Consider the following 25918-nt stretch of genomic DNA (forward strand, 5'->3'; position numbering starts at 1 on the left):
CATAATGCCATTAAAATGCCTCTGAAAGCTCCTGTTACTGCTCCATAAATAAGGACTTGTTAACAAGGGTTACAATGTTGATGTGCTGTTGCCATGGCATAGAGTTTCTGTGCTGTTGCTGTGGTGACAGAACACAGTATTACTATCGGTGTTACATTGTTTCTTTGTTACAACGTTTCTGTGTTGTTGCCATGAAGATGTACTGTAAGTGTTACAAATTGTTACAATGTTTCTGTGTTGTTGCCATGAAGTGTACTGTAAGAGTGTTACAAATTGTTACAACGTTTCTGTGTTGTTGCCATGAAGATGTACTGTAAGAGTGTTACAAATTGTTACAATGTTTCTTTGCTACAAAGAGTTTCTGTGCTTTTGTCATCAAGTCAGAACACAATGTTACTTCAAGTGTTACACTGTTTCTTTGCTACAGCATTTCTGTGCTGTTGCCATGATGACAGAACACAATGTTAATATGAGTGTTACATTGTTTCTTTGCTACAGAGTTTCTGTGCTGTTGCTGTGGTGACAGAACAAAGTATTACTATGAGTGTTACATTGTTTCTTTGCTACAACGTTTCTGTGTTGTTGCCATGAAGATGAACTGTAAGAGTGTTACAAATTGTTACAATGTTTCTGTGCAATTGAATCTGTGCAATTTGTGCGCCTCCTTGTGGAGGGCTTTCCCGCTGCAACTAGTTTGTCCGGTTAGCTCTTCGTGTACTCTGGCGGACTCGAGGCGCAGAGAGGGGCTGACCTCGACGACGACGACGACCGGGTTCGAGTCCGGGGAAGAGCGGTTCCAGAAATCAGGTAAGAAAACAAAAACAAAATCCAAAAAATGAAGCGAACAAGTTCGTCACAGGGTGAGAATGTGGTCAAAATCCGAAAATGTGGTAAAAATCAGACGAGGGCTTTTCTTTTTCTGGACGGCTTTTGTGAATCGTCGTTGGTTGGGTTTAGGGACGGAGGAGGGTGGGTCAGCCGATTGGTCGGTCGCACTGTCAATCATTCTGTCATCCAGGCAGACAGGCGGAAGGTCGTTCGACAGCGACCTCTAGCGGGTTTACGCAAGAACGGCGCGGGAAAAAGCGCGCACAGCGGCCTCTCGCGGATTCGCGAAAACAAAAACTGCAAAAATACGTACCTCCCGGGACGTATTTCGCGGTCTCCAGAAACGTCCCCGGGACTACGTTCTCAGAATGAGCCTGGGTTGGTTTCTTTGCTACAGCATTTCCGTGCTGTTGCCATGAAGATGAAACAGTGCTACTAATTGTTGCAATGTTTCTGTGCTACGAAGAGTTCATGTGATGTTGTCATGATGTCAGAACACAATGTTACATTGATTCGTTGCTACAGAGTTCTGTGCTTTTGCTATGATGGCAAAACACAGTGTTACTATGGATGTTACATTGTTTCTTTGCTACCGCATTTCTGTGCTGTTGCTATGAAGATGAACAGTGTGCTACAACGAGTTTCTGTGCCATTGCCATGATGTCAGAAGACAATGTTACTATAAGTGTTACATTGTTTGTTTGCTACAGAGTTTCTGTGCTGTTGCCGAGATCACAAAACAGTGTTACTATAATCGTTACATTGTTTCTTTGCTACAGCCATTAAGATGCAACTGTAAGAGTGTTACTAATTGTTACAATGTTCCTGTGCTACGAAGAATTCCTTGCTATTGTCATGATGACAGAACACAAATGTTACTATGAGTGTTACATTGTTTTTTGCTACAGAGTTTCTGTGCTGTTGCTGTGGTGACAATACACAGTGTTACTACCTTTGTGTTACATTGGTTATTTTCTGCGACGTTTCTGTATTGTTGCAATGAAGATGTACTGTGTGAGTGTTACAAATTGTTACAATGTTTCTGTGCTACATAGAGTTTCTGTGCTTTTGTCATGAAGTCAGAACACAATGTTGCATTGAGTGTTACACTGTTTCTTTGCTACAGCATTTCTGTGCTGTTGCCATGAAAATGTAACAGTGCTACTAATTGTTGCAATGTTTTTGTGCTACAAAGTGTTTTTGTGCTGTTGTCAGTATGTCAGAACACAATGTTACTTGAGTGTTACATTGATTCTTTGCTACAGCATTTCTGTGCTGTTGCTACTAAGATAAAGAGTGCGCTACAACAAGTTTCTGTGCCATTGCCATGATGTCAGTTTGCTTGCTACAACATTTCTGTGTTGTTGCCATGAAGATGTAGTGTAAGAGTGCTACAAATTGTTACAATGTTTCTTTGCTACAAAGAGTTTCTTTTGTCATGGTGTCAGTGCTACATTGAGTGTTGAGTGTTTCTTTGCTAAGAAGTTTCTGTGCTGTTGCTGTGATGACAGAACACAATGTTACTATGATTGTTGCATTGTTTCTTTGCTACAGCATTTCTGTGCCATTGCCATGAAGATGTAACAGTGTTACTAGTTGTTACAATGTCTCTGTACTACGAAGAGTTTCTGTGCTATTGCCATGATGTCAGAACACAATGTTACTATGAGTGTTACATTGTTTCTTTTCTACAGAGTTTCTGTGCTGTTGCTGTGATGGCAAAACACAGTGTTTCTATTATTTTTTTTTCATCGTTTCTTTGCTACAGCATTTCTGTGCTGTTGCCATGAAGATGTAACAGTGTTACTAATGCCGAGTTCAGACTGTATGATTTCAGCCCCGATTTACAATGTTTCTGTGTTACAAAGAGTTTCTGTGCTGTTGTCATGATGTCAGAACAATGTTATTACTAGTGTTACATTGTTCTTTGCTACAGAGTTGCTGTGCTGTTGCACAGTGTTACTATGTTTGTTGCATTGTTTTTTTCTACAGAGTTTCTGTGCTACAGCCATGAAGATGCAACAGTGTTACTAATTGTTACAATGTTTCTGTGCTACAAAGAGTTTCTGTGCTGTTGCCATGATGACAGAACATAAAGTTACTGTGAGTGTTGCATTGTTTCTTTGCTACACAGAGTCTGTGCTGTCCCTGTGAAGATGGAATACAGTGTTACCATGAGCATTACAATGTTTCTGTGCTGTTGCCATGTTGACCAAGCACTATGTTCCTAAGAGTGTCACGTTGTTTCTCTGGTACAGAGATTAGGTGTTGCTATGAGTGTTACAATGTTTCTGTGCTACAAAAGAGGTTTTATGCTGTTCCTATGATGATGGAACACAATGTGATATGAGTGCTACAATGTTGCAATGGTGCTACAGAGAGATTCTATGTTGTTCTTATGACAATGGAACACAGTTTTATAAGAGTGTTACAATGTTTCTGTGCTACAGTATCTGTGCTGTTGCCATGTCTACAGAACACAATGTTACTGTGGGTGTTACATTGTTTCTCTGCTACAGAGTTTCTGTGCTGTTGCCATGAAGATGTAACATAGAGGTATTAATTGTCACAATGTTTCTGTGTTACAAAGAGTTTTTGTGCTGTTGTCATGATGTCAGAACAATGTTACTACTAGTGTTACATTGTTCTTTGCTACAGAGTTGCTGTGCTGATGCCGTGATGAACAGAACACAGTGTTACTATGATTGTGACATTATTTCTTTGCTACAGAGATTCTGTGCTGCTGCCATGAAGATCTAACAATGCTACTAATTGTTACAATGCTTTTCAGTGCTACAATTTCTTTGCTGTTGCCTCTGTGCTGTTTTCATGACAACAGACTACAATATTACTATAAGCAGTACAATGTTTCTATGCTACAGAGAGATTCTATGCTGTTCCTATGACAATGTTGCAATAATTCTGTGCTACAGTTTATGTTGTTGCCATGAAGATGTAACAGTTTTTCTAATTGTTACAACCTTTCTGTGATGTTGCTATGATGACAGAATACAATGTTACAATGAGTGATACAATGTTTCTGAGCTACAATTCCTGTGATGTTGCCATGACAAGACAATATAATGTTACTATGAGTGCTACAATGCTTCTGTGCTAGTTCCTGTGCAGTTGCCATAACAACATAATATAATGTTACTATGAGTGTTACAATGTTTCTGTACTACAAAGAGATTCTATGCTGTTCCCATGAAGATGGAGCACATTGTTATATAAGTGCAACAATGTTTCAGTGCTGTTGCCATGACAACATATTACAACGTTACTAAAAGTGTTACAATGTTTCTCTGCTACAAAGATATTCTATCCTGTTTCCATAACGATGGAACAGTTATTTGTTATATAAGTGCTACAATGTTTCTGTGCTGTTGTCATGACAACAGAACACAGTTATTGTGAGTGGTGGAATGTTTCTCTACTGTTGCCATGACAACAGAACACAACGTTACTATGAGTGTTAAAATTTTTCCGAGCTTCAGTGTTTCTGTGCTGTTGCCATGATGTCAGAACACAGTTTTACTATAATTGCTACAAGGTTTCTGGGCTACAGCTTATGTGCTGTTACCATGATGATAGAATACAGTATTATTATGCGCTACAATTTTTCTGTATTGTTGCCATGATGACGGAATATAGTGTTACTATGAGTAGATATTTGAACTTTTAAAAATAGACAAATAAATAGACAATTAAGAAGAGAGAGAGAGAGCGAGAGAGAGAATATATAACAATATACTAGCTGCAAATCCTAAGATAAATCAATTTTTTGTAAAGATTGAAAAGTCTCCAGAGCAGGGGTCTCAAACTCAAATTGACGGGGGGCCATTTCAGTGATTGATAATTCATAGGAGGGCCGTTTTAACATTCAAGCACAAAAGAAAAAGTGGAAACCTGGCATAATTAATGCATCTTAGGACAGCAGACATGATGTTAATATTTTAAGCATTAGCTGTGACCAGTGATAATGCAAATCAGCACGTTTATCGTGTCACACATCAGCTGCTGAAATATATCTGTGGTTGTTGTGAGTATGGCCGAGTGTTAGACACACACTCAGTCATTCTTCCACAGAGCATATGCAGTCAAATCTCTAGCTTTTTGTTTCTTGTTGTACATATTGAAGGGCTAGTTTAAACTGCGATGAAAATACTGCAAATAATAGGCGTAATAATTATTATTCTGTCCCAACCATTTGTATCGTCCCATAGCGTAAGAACAGCAGAAAGCAGTCTGAGTAACTTAAGAGACTTTACTGGCAAATGTTCTTCTCAATATCTTTCTTTTTTTGTAAAACTACAACAAAGAGGGGGAAAGTAGCCAGTGTACATATTCACATTTACTTTAACAAGTTCAATTGAACCAGCAGTACAATTTTACTAATGTAGATAATTTTTAAGCAAGTCTTAATAAGCGTATGAGGAAAATCTATTAAATGAGACCAATTCGAATATTAGCAAAATGATCATATTTACACCATAAGCATAACGCGTAAGCCATGAGGAAGTGTTTGCACAACAAAATACAAATGGAATAAAACTGATAATAATCAAATGAACCTTGAATATTTACAAAAATAGAGCTTTAGTTAAAGTAGAGCACTTATGGACATATATTTCAACGTTTTAAATCAGCCACAGAAATTAAAACGCATGTGTGAACTCTCGACCGCACACTGAGAGAAAGTGAAAGTAAAACTAATCCGAATGCAGTACTTTAAACGTCAACTAGGTGGCGGGTGAAAGCCACAAGTGGCTGGACGCAACTGCACAACAATAACAGTGGTTCAAAAATATATGTCAGTTGCAGGCCGGAGGGAGGAGGAGGGCGGGCCATTTACGGGCCGGCAGTTTGAGACCCCTGCTCTTGAGTATTTTCACGAACGAAGGCTCATAAATGTACAGTACATCAAAGGGCAGGCATTGTTTAAAGCAGGACACACTCTTGGGTGGCCAAGGAATGCGTCATTGCGAAGGCCTGAATCCAGATCATCATGTTCAGCTTAATGATGTCATAAAACCAGGACATCGGCAGCCAAGAGAGCAGGAATTCAGCGCGGCCGACGGAGGAAAACTACACTCGCTAAGATCATTTCAAAAGTGCAGAGGGGAACTTTTATGCAATTTCCACACACTCCAGACTAAAACACGCTAGAGCAAATCCTCCTATTAAACAAGCACCATAAATGTAAAAGTGGGTCATCTACTGTCTGCTGTACACTTTTATAGAGCTTTCACAATATTGTGAATGTGACAAACTGGGACACAGCAGCTAATCTAATTATGTGTTACATTTAATGAGACAGATTTAAAATCAAATTCATTCCAGGCTGAACATTCATAAATACACAGAACCGCAAATTCAGTAAAGATTAATTTATGGCCAAATGCTACTAAATTAGCTTGAAAACCAAACTTCCTTCTGGTTTTAGGATTAACGGCTCCTTGAGCTTTTCAATGCAGAAGCATCAAGATTGCATAACAAACAACACTTTAAAGAATTCATTCATGAGCAAAAGTGTTTGACAAACACTCTCCTAAAACTTTTGCGAGCTGAGATTAACAGCCAAAGCGAAAAGAATAAAACAAAACAAAAAAGAAACAGTTCTCCAGAAATTTGCACACAAACAGAACAGAGATTACTTGGCCAAAATACTAAGAAACAGGCGTAAAGTTGAAACTTCAGTATAACATTACATGTTTGAAGCTTTTTCTTTCGTAAACCAGCAATTACTATGATTTTACTATAGTAACACTATCACGAATCATTAGCTATGTTTCCATCCAAAAATGCAAATGAACCTTATGTGCAAAACTGGATTATCACATTAAAGACGTGCGAATAAAGCAGCGATTCCATCCAACGAGTCAAAGCGAACAAAATCGTCACTTCCTGATTAACTGGTGTCAAATATCAACAGTAAAAACTGAATTTACTGCGGTAGGAGAAGCTGCGTCAATCTTTTCTTCATCTAATAAATGACTTGCGCCTCAGAAGGCAATCCTGACACGTAGTGAATGCGCGGTGGCGTTTGAAGGTGTCAGACGCGGAGCACAGACGCTCTTGATTCTGGAGGTCATTAATAATATAACAACATTAGCACTTAAACGGTAAGGTGCTTTTAGAATGACCAAAACAACAGTTCAGATGGTTTACAGTGTGCTCAGCCTGCTGGTTTGTCCATTTACGCACATTTTCATCATCACATGATCTCTTATAACAAAATCACATGACCTTCTTTAATGCGCATACTGAAATTTGAGTAGTAAAAGTGTTTCCATCGTAGTTTACATTTTTATTTGTCCTAAATATTTTTAGGTTGTTGTATTTAATAGGAAAAGTCATAAAGTTAGACTAACTATTAACTATAGTAGTTAAGTTGTTATACGGCGGCTTTTGTAATGTACAAATGTATAAGACATGGCTGTTACAATCTTTACTGATCAGGACTCAATGCTAAGGATTTTTTTACTGGCCTGGTTGGGCAAGTCGTAAAGATTTAACTTGCCCAACCACAATTTTCTCTGGCCCCACCCATAAATTAAAACAACTATTTATTAAACACAAGAGTGGAAAGAATACTAAAAAAATCCTGATAAAAAAACCATTACTTGCCCAAAAATGTAGTGCAAGTAGAGTAAAAGTATCAAAGAATGAGTAAAAAGTAACCCTTATAAAAGTACTCAAGACTAGTGAGTAGTGAGTATTACACAGTGAAAGGCTGATGGGTTTACATGCAATTTGTGCGTGTGTGTGCGTGCGTGTGTGCACGTGTGTGTGTGTGTGTGTGTGTGTGTGTGTGTAAATGTAATATTCTGTAGTGCATTTAGTTATTGCTTAAGGATATCCATCATATTCTCATCAGTGACATGCAGTCTAAACAGCCTCTGGGTCATTGTGTAAGATTTTAGACATCTTATTGGTCACTTAGTTATTCTAAACGATTTGCTGCATTTGTGAAGCGCCCATGTCTTGGGGTTGTTCAGTATGATGAGATTTAGTTTCTGTGTCATTTGATTGGACAGGAATCACAGGACTGATTATTCTTCTTAGCCAATCGCAATAGACAAGAAAAAAGCTTGAAGGAAAATAGTGGAGTAAAATTACTGATACAGCAGTAAAAATGTACTGAAGGGAAAGTAAAAGTACACATTTGTAAAACTACTTAGATTACAATTCCTGATAAAACCTACTCAATTACAAGAATTTGAGTCTTTGTAATTTGTTACTTTACACCACTGCTTAAACACATATTAAAGGTGCTGTATGTAAGTTTTAGACTCTTCTAAAGCATAAAAATACCATAATATACCAAAATACCAAGATATTTCAAAAACATGCGCAGTGAACATTCTTGTTTATCTGAAAAACAATGCTGAAGTCAGATATTCCAGCCTGATCTCACGAGAAAATGTAAGTATTTTACGTTTTGACAGTTTGTGGCTAATTCGTACGAATTCGTACGAGTTCAGTCGTACGAAATGGTACGATTTTAAAAAGGAGGCGTGGCACCTAACCCCGCCCCTAAACCCAACCGTTATTGGAGGATGAGCAAATCGTACTAAATTGTACGAATTAGATCGTACGAATTCGTACGAATTAGCCACTAAAATAAAGTTACGAATTGCCGTGAGATTGTGTTGGATATTCTGCTTTGAGAATGTGTTTTGTGCCAGAACGTCTGTCTTTGTTTTGGTCTTTTAACCTGCCCAATGCCAGTTTAGCCAATTATATTTCAGCACCCCGGGTGGCCTTGATGGAAAACAGCTTATTTCATTTATTCAGTCAGAATGGCTCTCAAAACATGCGTCCATGACCGAAATGTGACCTCTGGTGGACAGTAGCAGACTCCGAAATGAGATGTGGATTCAGTTCCACATGAGGTTATTAATTAGCAAAAAATATAAATAGTACAAACGTAAACATTGGGTGAGCAGGTTACATTGTAACCCCGTGTCCTAACAACATGCTGTGTGATGAGATTTGCAGTGATGAACAATTTGGCTGTTTGCACCTGACGAAACATGACAGAAATTTAGATACAGCCATTCAGAAGGACAGGATAGGGCACTCAGTCATGAAATAGTAAGGTTTATTATCTAATTAATACATAATAACCCTCTTTAACATTATTAAATGTAGATGCTGAATCACTGATATGTGTTGGTTTGCATTATTTCACAGTTCTAAAGTTCAATTTCAAATGGTTTATTTTATTTTCAAGATCTTTCAGTAGTATGACGATAAATGTAATGTAAAACGGCATTCAAACTCACACTATTATTAACACTAAATAAAGCACATGAGATTTACCTGAGGTGATCACAGTTTATCCTGTTGTTCACCTGTGAGAAATAGAAGCCGTTTCTAATACATCAATTCGAGGTGTTGGTTAGAACAAAAACTCCTTTTAATATGGAAAATATTCCCTCTATCGGGTGCTGTTGCTTTAATTTAGAACACGACTTGCGTCAGACTCACTCCTCAATCTGGCAACCTGCGCTTGTGTTTGTTTTGATCCAGGAATGTAATACCTAGTTCAACCACTGGGTGTCAAACTAACATACTGCACCTTTAAGACTTATACAAGTCTGATTTCTAAAACCACTTCACAAAGTGGTCTAGGACACATTCCAGACAAAACTGGACAGGTCTAAATGCTTTTGGTATTTAAAATTACATATGCAAATTTTACTCCTCCCAATATGTAAAAAATATCTTGTAAGAGCGTGTTATGGGCTTTAAGTCGGATATGACTATGCCAATGCAAAACTCAAAGCAACGCTCGTTTCAATTTTTATTTATTATTTTTTTGTTGTTTTCATTCTATTTGTGTATATTTATATATTTATTTTTCTATATTTAATGACTAATGAAAATTTAGTCATTAAATATACTAAATCATGCCTCATTCACACTAGCAGTGACTTTGTAGCTGCCTGTCACTCTTGGTGGCAAACTGCTGCCAACGCAAGTCTGTGTAGGTCTACTATACGGAGAATACCAGCGGCCTCTGAGCGAGCTGTAACAGGATCACGTGAAGCTCTATTGGTGCTCATATTGCTCGTCACTCAAGGAAGTCGCTCTTCATTTGCATAAGGTTGAAGCATTCTCAACTTTGTCGCGTTACTAGAAACTCCCACCTAGTCACCAACGGTCGCTGTTGCTCATGTAGACGCAGGTCACTGGAGGTCTCTCACTCTCCGTTGAAATAAACAATCGCTTGACGCCTTGCCACTGCAAGTCGCTTGTATTGTGAATGAGGTTTTAGGATGTTAAATTATTACACAATGACAGCATTAATAACAGAACGGCATCCTACACCTGTAGCCTATCTCTTACTGCAAATAAATAAATAAATTACAGAAATGCTCATCTTACTTTGAGTTTGTCTTGATTCAAGTCCAAATATCTAAACATTCTTAAATCTAGAAGCATTGTCTAGACCAGGGGTGCTTAAACTTTTTCGTATAAAGGGCCAAATGCCAAATATCATTGAGAGCCGTGAGCCGAAGGTAAATTTACCAAGCTATATTACATTAAAGTTGCCATTGGAAATTTCAGAGGCATCACTAGACCCCATTTACTGGGGCACGTGCCCCAGTATAAATCGCCAGTGCCCCAGTAAATGCTTTGAGATACGACTTACTTTATATGCAAGTGTATTTATTAAGAGAGGTAATCCCAGAATAAAGATGTTGGCATTACCATTGTCAATCCAATTATTGTGATTGTAAAAAAGAAAAAGAAACGGCTTCTAAAATAAGATTGTGAAAAATAAACTTCACTTCTCACCTTTATGGATGGTTGGAATAAAAACTCAGATAAGTATCTGTGTCTTATGTTGCATGGGTATATTTTTGATCTTTTTTTTTTGGCAAAAACTTATTGGAATATTAATTAAAGATCATGTTCATGTTGAAGATACTTTATACATTTCCTAGTGTGAATCAATCAAAGCTCAATTCTTGATTAGTAATGTAGATTATTAAACACTTTACATAGACAACATTAAAAAGGTGATTTTGTCATTGTTTTGGGCCAAATATTCTCCTATCCTGACAAAGCGTACATCTAGGGCTGCAACAACTAATTGATGGAATCGTCAATTATAATATTTCAACAAATTCTGCTTGGTTCTACGGTTCAAACAACAAAAAATAAGGTCAAGAATCTTGGAGTGATTCTGGAGTCAGATCTGAGTTTCAAGTCATGTCTAAGCAGTAAGTAAATCAGCATACTATCATCTTAAAACACTGCAAGAATCAGATGCTTTGTTTCCAGTGAAGATTTAGAGAAACTTGTTCATGCTTTTATCAGCATCAGAGTGGATTACTGTAATGGACTCCTCACTGGCCTTCCCAAAAAGACAGTCAGACAGTTGCAGCTCATCCAGAACGCTGCGGCCAGAATTCTGAGCAGAACCAGGAAATCAGAGCATATCACAGCTGTCCTTAGGTCTTTACACTGGCTCCCAGTTACATTCAGAATAGATTTTAAAGTATTATTACTGGTCTATAAATCACTAAATGGCCTAGGCCCTTAATACATTACAGATATGCTCACTGAATACAAACCTAACAGATCACTCAGATCTTTTGGATCATATAAACTAGAAATTCCAAGAGTTCAGTCAAAGCAGAGTGAATCGGCTTTCAGCTACTAACAGCGCCCCCTGCTGCTGAATCAGCTTCCAGAAATGATCAGATGTGCTCCAACATTAGGCACATTCAAATCAAGACTGAAAACACATCTGTTTAGCTGTGCCTTTACTGAATGAGCACTGTGCTACGTCCCACAGTTCGCACCATTATGTTTTTCTTTTCTTTTTCATTCCTTTAAAACCTGTTTTAACACATTTACATATGTTTTTATCTGTTTTAATCATTTTTAATTCTTTTAACCATTCTTATTTTCTGGTTTCTTTTATTCCTGTTCATGTAAAGCACTTTGAATTACCATTGTGTCTGAAATGTGCTAAAGAAATAAACTTGCTTGCCTTGCTAAAATCTTATTGTCAGCATGTTAAGATCCTAGTTTCATAATGTGAACATAATAGGAGAACAAGGTTTGTTTTGCTTTTTGTGTATTGATATTTAGAATATTTAGAGAAGTTTAACTATTCGAAAATAAACGTTGTTTTTTATTTAAGGTTTAAAATGTGAAAATTAAAGATCATTAAACTCAATATGCGGCTTGTGTATGGCTTTAAGTACACTTTCATACCTAAATAATACCCTGATTTATAGTTTTATATATTATAAGCAAAATGTCAAAGCAAAAAATTGTCGTTTTGTTAATCTAATTAATCCAAAAAATAATAATTGCCAAACTATTCGATTATCAAAATAATCATTAGTCGCATCCACAAGTATTGTTGCAAGAAGGAGGATTTTCACTGTTGATGGAGAAGGTAAACTGAATCCTGGAGTGTTAATCTGAAGAGAATGTGCACAATTATAACAACATGATTTGACAAGATGAATGTTTTCCAATATAAAAGCACATCCACATGTAGAATAAAGCCTGATGGCCAAAAACACTTTTCCGTTTCCCCTTAAACATCGGCTAAATCTGCCGCTGGAAAACTAGAATGCACCAGGCTGGAAATCTGTGAACTGTGTTTCCATCAGGCTGATAATGGTTTTGTGGCTGGGTTCAGAATCTGCCAGAAACACACACTATACCCACATGCACATCTGGAAAAGCAGACGGATGAGGAGATGAAGAAGTGCAGAGATTCGCTGCGGTGACACACAGATGAGCTGAATCTTCATCATGTCTGTATTAGTCAACATCAGGATTTAGATTCATTTTTATGCCTTCAGGCTTGCTTTAAGTCATGATTATGAGCTGTTATAATGCACTTACATGGATTTTTGATCAAATACAATGCATTATAGAGACCTAATCTAATATTTTGTAATGTGTAATATAGAGTAATATAATCTAATCTAATCGCTGATGTTCGGTATCAGACAAGAGTTTTGCGCACCACTAGAGATAATGGTAAAATATACAAATAAATAAAAATATATTGCAATGAAATTAAACAGATTTATATATTTGATGTTCGAGAATATTGTAATAAATAAAGAAAATAAATATAATTAATTTAATTATTGATAGTAGTCAGAGATGTATAGTAATGAAGTAGAACTACTTCACTACTGTACTTAAGTACTAAAAGGCAGTATCTGTACTTTACTGGAGTATTGTTTTTTTCTCCTACTTCCACTTTTACTTAAGTACATATTTTCGATGAGTTTAATACTTTTACTCCGATAGATTTTTTATGAGCTGCATCGTTACTCGTTACTAGAGGTGTCAAAATGGTCGATATCGGTTCAGTAATAGATCATAACGGGTTATTACGTACTGACATCATTTATCTCCTATGTGCGGTGTCGCAATACTATGGCGAAGGACGGAGGCGCGAGGGCGAGTGAAGGCGGCACCTCTGCCTCTCTCACTTTGGACATTTGACCCGCTGGTTTGTGAGGTAACTTTTCATCTCCTCTTGGCTGTTAAAGCGATACTTGTGGATCCAGACCTGGGCGTGTATGAGGTGCAAGTTTTCTCCACTGTGTCTATTATAGATTACCTGTGATAACCGCGTATTATACATACATAGACCGCGGCTGTTCTTCCCGCCATCAGTGAACAACGCTTTCATTTCTAAAGCCGATAGCAGCCCTTTCTGTTGAGAAGGTGAAGACAATAACCAGTCAAAGGGGTGTAAGACCTCGCCTGTCAGCGTTTAAAAAGCAGGCGGGAGAATATTTACATTAGTTTATTTGCTATAAATGCTCATGCTGTCTTCTGTGCATGAGTTTTGTTTGATACATTCAGAAAGAGTGTTTTCTTTGAGCGGGTCAAATTAAGGGTACAGTTCATATATATTACTGCTGTATTAAAGGACACAATTTTATTACAAGTAACCATTTAACTGTCACACCAAGAAAAAAACAATAGAATTTTTTTATTTATTGCATTTCTTAACTCCTAATGTCGCTAGTTAACACAATCAATACATTTTCCCCCAACACATCCCATAATTTCTAAAATATCAGCCTCTACCAAATGGTTGAGATGTTGGTTTATGGTAAAAGTACCAGAATGAATAAATATACTATAAAAATATGAAGTTTAAGACCAATTTAATTAAAACATAATCAAAATGAAACATTTTTGAATACTAAATCATAGCCATAAGCCATAAAATATTTCAGATTTTCATTTAACAGTAATATACACGTTTTCTTTTTTTTACAATAAAATCAAAATTAAGTGAATTAGAACGTTCGTTTACAGCGTTTACAACCAGTAAATTGTGCTCCGAAAATGGGTTTCAATAGCGTTTTGAGTGGATTATGGACTGTTTTTGTGATACACAACTTTGAAAGGTGTGTGTTAAAGCTGCTATAATCTGTCAGATCTGTGGTTCAAGCGAGAGAGAAAAACAGCATTGTAAGTCATGTTTCTTTTCATTCTGCTTAATCACGTGCCCCAAAAAAGAGATTTAAAATAAACAAAACAATATGATGTCTTTTGACTGCATTCTTTAATAACTACATTACACAATACTTGTACTTTTACTTTCAGTACTTGAGTAGTACATTTTGAAATAAACTACTTGCAATACTTAAGTACAAAAAATGTTGAATACTTTAGTACTTCCACTTAAGTATGGTGCTTAAAGAGCACTTTTACTTCTACTCAAGTCACTTTTTGATAGAGTACTTGTACTTTTACTTAAGTCTGGGTCTCTAGTACTTTATACATCTCTGATAGTAGTAAATAAACAAATTAATAAGCAACTTTTTAAAATACAGTAAAATGTATACTACATATAGTATTAAAATATATGCTAAATTGATTTTAAAAAGATTCTTAGGAATTTTTAAAAAGCGCATAAAATACACACAAATACACAAACTTAACACAAATTTTAAATTGGCAACTTAATGTAAAATAAAAATATTTGTACATTGAAATCCGTTTGTGCAAAAATAATACAATTAAAATAAAAGAAATAGATTAAATCAAATTAACTGATTATAAAATAATGAAAAGCACAAATGAAAAAAATGATGAAAACATGCATAAAAATTACAATACATAAAATTACACACAATTACACAAAATTAATAATTATAAAATAATTCACATAAAAATATACTTTGTACATTGAAATCTGTGCAACACAAACAGTTACATAAATGTAAAAAAATAATCAAATTAAATTAAAAAATTAAATTAATTTAATTCAAAACGCAAGTGAAACACAAATACAAAAACACAAATACAGTTTGAAATAAAACTGCAAAATTAATGTAAAACAGAAATAAAATGAAGTAAATCATTAAAATGAAAAATGAAAAAATTAAATAATATTAAAATGAAATAAAACATTAAAATGAAATAAAATAATAAAATAAAGAAAAGTACTAAAATAAAATTAAAAATAAATTAAAAATAAAATATAATAAAATAAAATTATATTTAATTAAATTAAAAATTAAATGAAATGAAATAAAATTAAAAATTATATTAAATTAAATAAAATTAAAAATAAAATTTAATAAAATTAAAAATGAAATTAAATTAAATAATAAAATAAAATAAAATTAAATTAAATTAAAAATGAAATGAAATTAAAAATTATATTAAATTAAATAAAATAAAAAATTACATTAAATTAAAAATGAAATGAAATGAAATAAAATGAAATAAAATAAAAAATTTAATAAAAAAATAAAATAAAATAAAATAAAATAAAATAAAATAATCAGACATTCAACCAACATGCAAAACAATCATCTTACCTGGTTAAACCTCCTGGTGAAGGCAACAACATTGGGAGCCAAAATGTGTTTCTCCTTTTTGCTCCAGCCACAGCTCGCAAGCTCCTACGACACAACACACACAAACAACAGTCATTTAAAAGAGTAAACACAGTCAAAATCAATTTCACAGACCAGTCCTGAAAGATCGCAGTGCTGCGCTACATGTGCTTTAATCCATATGATGTGCACTTGTCTCCCAGCAGGCCTGAATTAGCAAACGCTGGAAGTAAACAAGTCTACCCAAACCCAATTCACTCCCCACTTCACATGTTCTTTCTGCTTTGTGGAAGTGTTTCTTCTATCAATAAATATGTCGAGTTATCCAGTAAATTATTTCGGCACTCGACCCCCGAACAAACGTAACTGCAGAGTCCACATTATTTAGGCCTTGATCACAACGAACAACCTTTTTGCGATTAAAAAAAATAATAATAATAATACATGCTTGACTGCCTCTGGCACTTTGAAACTAGAAATATTATGTAGGTAGGCCACTATGCCATTATTTTCGCTGCTCACTGCGCGTGAAACAATAATCACCAACCAATGAGAGTGATTGTAAATGTAAGAAAGCTGATTGGTTGAAAGTGACTACCTTTTATGTGTGTGCGCGTGCACACAATCCACACAGCTTGGCTCGCTGTTTTTCACTCGGACTCATTCACATTCCCTTTTTCTCTCTCTCTCACTCACTCTCACTCACTCACACTCACTCACACTCACTCACGCGTGTGCAGGTATTCAACACACAAAAGTGAATGCTGGATCAATCAAAATAAATACCTGAATGCAAAACACGAATATCTGACATTTCCCAGAACAGTATCTGGCAGGATCCGGCTCAAATTAAGCACTGCCTATAGCGCATGTGTTTGGACTAGGGCTGGGCGATAAAATCGATATCGATATCGTATTTATTGACTGAACACTATTGTCAATATCGATTAAAAAAGTTTGGAATAAAGTTTTGGTACGACGTAATAAAACGTATAGTTTTATTAAAATATGGCTGCTGAGTGTGTGCCTTAGAACAAATGCTAATAAGCTTAGTTTGTCACTTCCAATGAAGGCGCACGACTTGCACGACGCGCACATGTGATGCACGCACCTTTTCCAGGTGCACCTAGTCAAAAGCAACTCAACTTTATTACAAATGCCGTGAGCCCACCGCGACTCATGCAAGTAGAACTAACCAATCTGCTTCGCACTTTGTATGGAATATATACATTACAGCACGCATCCAAACACTGCAGCGCTTTTTACTTTTCTCCTTACTTTGTCATCCTCTGAGAAAACGCTTGATGATCACCAAGTTACAAGAGATGCCAGGGGAGCGCAAGTGCAACGCGCATTAAAGATGATGAAGGAATCCACGCACTCGCGCTTGTCACTTCAGGTCAGAATGACAACACATGTGAAAATGAGTGCCGTTTAGCAGCAGTGAGGAGATTGTAAATAAAAAGGGATGTAAGGATGTCACCAGAGTGGATTTTTGGTTTCTTTTCTTGTGACTATTTGACTATTAAAACTATTTGCCTTAGTAATGTTGGTAAATTAAAATAAAGAGGTTAACAAAAAAATCCTAATATTCCTAAATGGACTGTTAAATAAATATTCAATAATTATCGATACCGAATGATATGAAACATGATAACGTGATCTTTTTTTTTTTTTTTGCATTAATCGCCCAGCCCTAGTTTGGACTGTGGTGGAAACCGAAGCACCTGGAGGAAACCCACGCCAACAGAACAGAACATGCAAACTCCACACGGAAATGCCAACTGATCCAGTCGGGACTCGAACCATCAACCTTCTTGCTGTGAGGCGACAGTGCTAACCACTGAGTCACCGTGTCGCCCGCCATAAACACAATCAATACTAATTAAAATACCAAAAGACACAGCATGCAAATAACTAAACACCCTCAACATTCAAAAGGCTCAAATGCTAAAGGATGAAGACGCCATTTCAAAAGGTTTTCAAAAACAAGTAAAGTTGGAGCGCATAATGTTGAAGTGGAAGATTATTCCAGCATTTTGGAAAGCCCGATCCCCTCTTTGCATACACTGGGACTTTGGTACCGAAAGAAAAGACTGATCTGATGACCTTAATAACCTACTGGGACTGTATACATATACACTCTCAGAAATATAGGTGCAGGAGCTGTCACTGGGGCAGTACCTTTTCAAAAGATACATATTTGTTCCTGAAGGGTCCATAATGGTAAGGTACTTTTTTGGTACATTTGGGTACAAATGTGCACCTTTGAGGTACCATTGTGGACTCTTTGGGTACAAATATGTATCTTTTAAAAGGTACTGCCCCAGTGACAGCTCCTGTACCTTTATTTCTGAGAGTGTAGTAGATCTCATATACTTATTTTTAAGGTTATTTTTAAGGTTAACTAAAAGGTTTAGTTCATGATTTTGCGTGCCTCTTAGAGGCTGTTCACAGAGAATGGGATTTTCCTTTCCAATGCGCTACTTTTCTATAGTTTTTCAATGTAAACATGTGCTTGACGGACATGTTTGATCGATACGCTTGCATGCACACAACTGGCTGTTCAACTTGAAAGATCTTCTGTTTATAGCAGAAAATTGGCATGACTACTCTTTTATTCATTGTTCTAAAACTCATTCCTGAGTGCCGAAACGCGCATTTTTGGAAGCAAAGACACATTAATCTAGCTCCTGTTTATCTAACCAACCTTCTGTCTCGCTACAATCCAACTCGCTCTTTAAGATCTCAAAACTCAGGGCTTCTGGTAGTACCTAGAATAGCAAAGTCGAGTAAAGGAGGTCGAGCCTTCTCATTTATAGCTCCTAAACTCTGGAATAGCCTTCCTGATAACGTCCGAGGCTCAGACACACTCTCGCAGTTCAAAACTTGATTAAAGACCAATCTGTTTAGTAAAGCATACACTCAATGCATCACATAATGCTATGATACATGAATGTGCTCCACGCAGGTTTTTACATCTCGTTTATATACACTATGAACAGCAGCTACGCTAATTATTGTGTTTAATCTCTTTTTCCACCAAGGGATACTCATCATGAGGCCCCCAGAGACTATGCAGCGCCACTAATACGATCCAAGACCCGCGTCGAGATGATCGTAAGGTTTCCATAATCCTGGACCAGGCCGTATCCTGAGCAGTTGCATTGGTGGTCATGGAGGAGTAGAGAGCTTGAGACTAATTCCTGTGACGCTCTGGGGACAGACGAGTCTTCGCTGACATCCAGCATTCTCCAGCCTCCGGTGCCTAGACTGCAGCTCTGCACAAGACGTTTGGCCAGATAAGATATGGTCGTGCCCAACTGAGCCTGGTTTCTCTCGAGGTTTTTTAATTCTTCACTTTTGCCAATTGGTGAAGTTTTCTTCCTTGCCACTGGCTTGCATGGTTCGGGATCTGTAGAGCTGCGAATCGATGGATTTGCTCTTCAGTGTTTGGACTCTCAGTAGTGACTATTAAACCACACTGAACTGAACTTAAACTCTGGAAACTGAACTACACAGTTTTAATTTACTATGACCTTCTATGTGAAGCTGCTTTGACATAATCTACATTATAAAAGCGCTATTGAAATAAAGGTGAATTGAATTCGGTGTGAATGAGCCCTTATGGGCCCTGCGCACCTTGCGTTTCTGCCATTTCGCTGAGTGCATCTGCAGCTAAAAAAAAATCAACTCGGAAAAATCATGCTACGCAAGTCGTGTCTTTTTGATTGTCCAATCACGTGAAATCAGAGGCGGGGTTTCCACTGATGTGACAGCAGCGTTTACATTTTTAAGGCGATATTTTTAAAGATGGAGGAGAGACTAGCGGTCGCTGTTTCATGTTATCCGGAGCTGTATGACTTCACAAATTGTGAATATCACAATATTATTAAATATTACAATTATACAAATACAAATATTACAATATCTCGTACAGCTCGTACAGTTCTACTCAGCTGTCATCCAATCCATATTCTGCACTTCAATCACCGTCTGGTTCGGCTCAGCTGCCAAAACCGACCTCCGTAGACTACAGCGAATAGTCCGGACTGCTGAACGAATCACTGGCACTACCCTTCCTACACTTCAAGAACTGTACTCTTCCAGAGTGAGTAAAAGGGCTCGCAAAATCACTCTGGACGCCTCACACCCAGCACACTACCTGTTCGAACTGTTACCGTCTGGTCGGCGCTTCAGAGCACCGAGCACAAAACAGCCAGACACAGGAAAAGTTTCTTTCCTCAGGCTGTCTACCTTATGAACAGTTAAATATTCCCCTACTGTGCAATAAATATGTGCAATACTTTCTCATACGCACTTGTACACAGCACCTTATATCAATATACAATGCAAAACCTTCTCCATTCATATTTGTACACGTCTTTTTTATTTTTCATATTTATTTATTTTGTGTTGTCACTTGTCACTTTATGTACACTGGAAGCTTCTGTAGCCAAAACAAATTCCTTGTGTGTGTGAAGCACATTTGGCAATAAAACTGATTCTGATCAACAGTAAAACTCAATACACAGCTGATTCAGTGGTTCCCTAGCAACATAAAAATCTCAGTGCACTACTATTTCTCTTGTCAACAAATAAAGTGTGGTGCACCTCACATTCACAGAACAGAATAATCGTGTTCAGTGTGATCGGCCCTTTAGCCGCTAGTTCAGCTATTGTGTTCACAATCATCCTCTATTTATAGACTGCCACAAATTAGCGATGCAGCAAAAATGGAGTATTACAGAATAATGATTACAGGACCTACTGATGAATGGCATCAGGAGCTAGTGTGTTGATTGAGACGCAGTCACGGAGTTTGCTCAAGCTAAACGCAAATGGGTAAAAACCTAAACCAGCTCTGTGCAACAGGCCTCAGGAGTAATGGGCTCTGCAGGAGAGTGAACACTCCGAAAGCAGCCAACCAAATAAAGAGCAAACATGCAAAAGGTCAAAGGTGATGTTTTTAAGCTTCATTCCCAGAATGCCTTGCACTAAAGGGGATGAGCTGCACTGTGGGCAGAATGAACTGAGCAGAAAAACTCCTGCTGCTCTCATTCACTGCACTATTCAACACTTTTACAGCTCACAGCATGACATACTGTAGATGATGGACACGGACGATGATCAAACGTATTTAACTGCACCTCAACTAGTGCACAAAAAAAAATTATTATTATTAATTATTATATATATATATATATATATATATATATATATATATATATATATATATATATATATATATATATATATATATTATATATATATTATATATTATTATTATTATTAATTGTTAAAAAATGTTAAAGGTAAGTGGTTGCAAACAATTGATATGGGCTGAATTTAAACAAACAAATTAAATTTAGTAATGTTCAACTTAATTTGTTTGTTTGAATTCGGCCCAAATAAATTGTTTGCAACCACTTACCTTAAATAAAATTGTGTAAATGCAGTGAATCTTTTTTTTTTCAGTGTATGCAGGACCATAAATTACATTTAAATGAGTGAGCAGATCATCAAATTAGACAATACTATAAAATGTCAATTATAACACTTGCTAAATGACTGCAAAACGTAATATTATAGTATATATAAACCACCTTAGAGTTTTATTTTTTACTGGATTAATTATGAGTGTGAATGAAATATTTGTTCTATACGAAGTCATCCAATTTTTAACTGGTCAGAACAACAAATGTTTTAATGATGTGTTTTTTGGCTGTAAATCAGGGTTATTCCACATAAATATTCATTTCTTAAATCTTCTTAAGTTAAAGCATTGGTATTGTGTTATCTAAAAATGTATATAAACATGTCTGAAAAAAAATGAATTTTTTAGATATTAAAACAAAGCTCTAAATGTCTACAATATTTAATTTAAAAATGTATACGAATGTATAAAATACATATATTTTACTCAAACATATAAATATAAAAGCACATGATATATTAAATTTAGTATATATGCATACACTCGCTGGCCACTTTATTAGGTACACCTGTCCATCTGTTCGTTAACGCAAATTTCAAATCAGCCAAATCACATGGCAGCAACTTAATGCATTTAGGCATGTAGACATGGTCAAGACGATCTGCTGCAGTTCAAACCGAGCATCAGAATGGGGAAGAAAAATGATTTAAGTGACTTTAAATGTGGCATGGTTGTTGGTGCCAGACTGGCTGGTCCGAATATTTTTAGAAACTGCTGATCTACTGGGATTTTCACGCACAACCATCTCTAGGGTTTACAGAGAATGGTCTAAAAAAGAGAAAATATCCAGAGAGTGGCAGTTCTGTGGGCGCAAATGCCTTGTTGATGCCAGAGGTCAGAGGAGAATGGCCAGACTGGTTCCAGCTGGTAGAAAGGCAACAGTAACTCAATTAAGCACTCGTTACAACCGAGGTCTGCAGAAGAGCATCTCTGAACACAACTCGTCCAACCTTGAGGCAGATGGGCAACAGCAGCAGAAGACCACACCTGGTGCCACTCCTGTCAGATAAGAACAAGAAACTGAGGCTAGAATTCACACAGGCTCACCAAAACTGGACAATAGAAGATTGGAGAAACGTTGCCTGGTCTGATGAGTCTCCATTTCTGCTGCCACATTCGGATGGTCGGGTCAGAATTCAACATGAAAGCATGGATCCATCCTGCCTTGTGCCAACGGTTTAGGCTGGTGGTGGTGGTGTAATGGTCTGGGGGATATTTTCTTGGCACACTTTGGGCCCATTAGTATCAATTGAGCACCGTGTCAACGCCACAGCCTACCTGAGTATTGTTGCTGACCATGTCCATCCCTTTATGACCACAGTGTACCCATCTTCTGATGGCTACTTCCAGCAGGATAACGCGCCATGTCATAAAGCGTGAATCATCTCAAGACGGGTTTCTTGAACATGACAATGAGTTCACTGTACTCAAATGGCCTCCACAGTCACCATATCTCAATCCAATAGAGCAGCTTTGGGATGTGGTGGAACAGATGATTTGCATCATGGATGTGCAGCTGACAAATCTGCAGCAACTGCGTGATGCTATCAAGTCAATATGGAGCAAAATCTCTGAGGAATATTCCCAGTAGCTTGTTGAATCTATGCCATGAAGGATTAAGGCAGTTCTGAAGGCAAAAGAGAGTCCAACCTGGTACTAGTAAGGTGTATCTAATAAAGTAACTAATACACAGCAAATTTTTCTCATCAATTTTTTGTAGGCAACTAATAAGTCAAAGAAGTTTATTTACATCAGTTGCTATGAACACTGGCAAGCCAAATGTTCTGCATTTACAGACTGTAAAGTTAATGAGGACTGGTTGATTTACTCTGGTAATTTATAACTGGGTCAGAGGTGTGGAGACGGTCAAATGTGACGTCAGCTTTACTTCAGCAGCGGAATCAGTGAAGCTCATTCAGACTCACAGCAGTTAAAGGGCAGACGCAAATGGAGAAAGCAGAGGTGTTTGGCTCTTTCCTTTGCATCAGCAGGAGAGATCAGAGGTCACACGGCTCCGGGCGACACCGTAAAACTGAATTATGGGCAAACTCAACTGGCTAAATATCTTATGGACCCTTTTCACAAGACTGTTATGAAGTGTTTAAGGGTCATCAGCATCTAAAATCCTCAACAGTTATTTATATTTACTTTTTTTTTAAAATGCATGTACATTTATATATGCATTATATCATTTTTGCATCAAATTACAAAAAAAACTAATTACTGCTTATGCTAGATGTTTGTAAAGCAGTGTTTATGGATGGGACAGTAAATCTGACATTATTCCCTCTTCTGGCTGATGTTATCAGGCTCACACTATTGTTTTTCCTTTTTCTGGAAGTTTTTCTTTGATTATTTCAGCAAATAGTATTGTAAAAAGATGTATTTGTTGTGCTCCCCCATTCACTCAGATCTAAGATTACCAACGGTGATGACTTCTGCTGTTAAGAAACCTGCACCTTTAAATGCACCTCTAAAATTGCTCCCCACAACAGCTACTGACGATAATAACAGTAAAAACTAGACAATCTGAAACTGTGGTGTGAGCTTTAAAGTGAAACGAAAAGCACATCAGTGCGTGCAGTCAGCAATTTACATTTACATTTACATTTAGTCATTTAGCAGACGCTTTTATCCAAAGCGACTTACAAATGAGGACAAGAAAGCAATTTACACAACTATAAGAGCAGCAGTGAACAAGTGCTATAGACAAGTTTCAGGTGTGTCTATAGCAATAAATGCTTTCCAGCAGCATGTGTGCAATACAGTTCAGTGTGTTTACAAAGACAGAATTTCTGACATACTTTCAATATAAAATTTCCAGTCTTCAGTCAGTGAAGATTTCAGTGTCTGAAATTACTTCTTTTTTGGACCAGACGTGGTTTCATATCCTCCTAGGGCATTTTAGCTCTTAAGTGGCTATTTAAAATATTTTAAATGTTTTTTATTTTGTTACGGACATACGGTGTCATCCTGCAACTGTCTTGCAGCATATGAAATGTCCCAAACACTATTTTTAACTGTTAACTGTTCTGTTTTTACTCTCTGATAGACAACGCAAGTTCAAAAAAAAATTCTATGTTAAAGAGCACATAGTTGACCTCTTTTTTATGATTTAATATTAATATTATGGTTCTTCTGAGTGTGCCAGTTTAGGTTCAGTTTAAAACACAATTCAGATTTGTTTATTATAATGTGTTAAAAAGTGTCATGTTGGGGGCGTGTCCACAGCTCGCTGATTTAGGGGTGTGTTGCTTCACATGTAGATTAGTTTCGGCTTCCCGCCCAATGTAACAAGGGGCGGGGCCATGAGCTCACCCGCTCTGTGTTTGCAACACAGACGGGCAGATTGAAAGGAGGAGGAGAGGATCACCATTCAGTCGTACATGTACGCCTTGGACACAGACCAAGCAGAGAGTACAAAATCAATTGTGTCTTTGTACAGTTTTACAGCCAACTGTGTGCTAGTTTCAAGTGAAGAGCTTGTACACAGAAACTAATAACCACGCACACTGAATTAACTTTGACTGAGGCACCGGATGCGCCGCTCGAAGCCGCGACTCTCTGTGGCGCGGCAGAAACATGAAGTGTCTCGAATCGTCGCGCCACGCATTTTTGAATTCTAAACATAGGTTTCTGCAGCGGTCCGCGGCGCACAGCCGTCGACTTGAGTGTACCCTGATGTTTAGAATTCTAAAACGCATGCTAGTTAAGATCACAGGGAGCTTCTGTGACTGCGAGAAATGCAAACGGCTGAAGTATAAGGTAGACTCAATGAGAAGTATACATGTTTGCAAACCTACCTAAAGATACAACCAATCATTCCGATTAGAGCGATAATGTGGAGAATATTGCTCTTGTGTTGAGCCCAATGAGCCTTGCATCTAAAAATAGAGCTAGCGTGTTCCTTTAGTGATATCGCTTCGACTCACGCTGAAAATGGCGGACGTGAATCAACAAACTGAGGATATGATGGCGCGCCTGTCAATCAATATTGGTGGGCGGGGGGACCGCACTCTTATGTAAAGTTGCGGTCGGTTCGAAAACCGCTTCATTTGGTCCACCATTTTTTATGTTGTTAAATTGAAAAAAAAAGCACTGGGTGTGTTTATATCACCCTAATATGACGCTCTATACACCATACATGCACATATGGCTGTCCAAACAGCTTGAAAAGTAGATTTTTTACCATAGGTGCCCTTTAAAATGTTTTTAAAAGAATTCAGGAAAACTGTTTTATGTAAATTCGGACCACGAGTCCACATGGACATCATTTTTCTCTAAAAGTACATCATATCAAAAGATGATACATAGGTGTTTATTCTAATTAGGTTCTAATAAGCTCAAATATAAAAGAGAAATAAAATATGCATGTAAAAAAACACCTTGGGTCTTAAGAGGAACACACAAACAGGGAGATAACGCATATATATCATTTGACATATATACACTGAAAAAAAGTGTTGCATGCAAAACTGTAGCAAACAATTTATTTGTGTTGAATTTAAACAAACAAATTTAAATTGAGCAATGTTCAACCTAATTTGTTTGTTTAAATTCAGCCCAAATAAACTGTTTACAACCACTTAACGTACAGGGATTTCCAAGGAATTAGCTTTGAATATTTTTTTTCAGTGTAGGCAATATCACACTCAAAACACTGTGATATTGCTTTATATCAGCACTGCTGTGATGCGTGTTTAAGTGCCGTAGTGTCACTAGTAAACAACTA

At 37.0% G+C, this 25918-nt stretch overlaps 1 protein-coding gene across 1 annotated transcript in view; it reads right to left on the bottom strand.

The window, feature by feature from the left end:
* LOC130229902 (ras-specific guanine nucleotide-releasing factor RalGPS1-like) overlaps positions 1 to 25918 on the bottom strand; it is a 155664-nt gene that overhangs the window by 57004 nt on the left and 72742 nt on the right. Inside the window, exon 5 of the mRNA XM_056458922.1 lies at positions 15672 to 15755. Coding sequence (XP_056314897.1) covers positions 15672 to 15755 — 84 coding nt within the window. The remainder of the gene's footprint in view (positions 1 to 15671; positions 15756 to 25918) is intronic.

This window comes from Danio aesculapii, chromosome 5 (assembly GCF_903798145.1).
Source record: "Danio aesculapii chromosome 5, fDanAes4.1, whole genome shotgun sequence".
Lineage (NCBI taxonomy): Eukaryota > Metazoa > Chordata > Actinopteri > Cypriniformes > Danionidae > Danio > Danio aesculapii.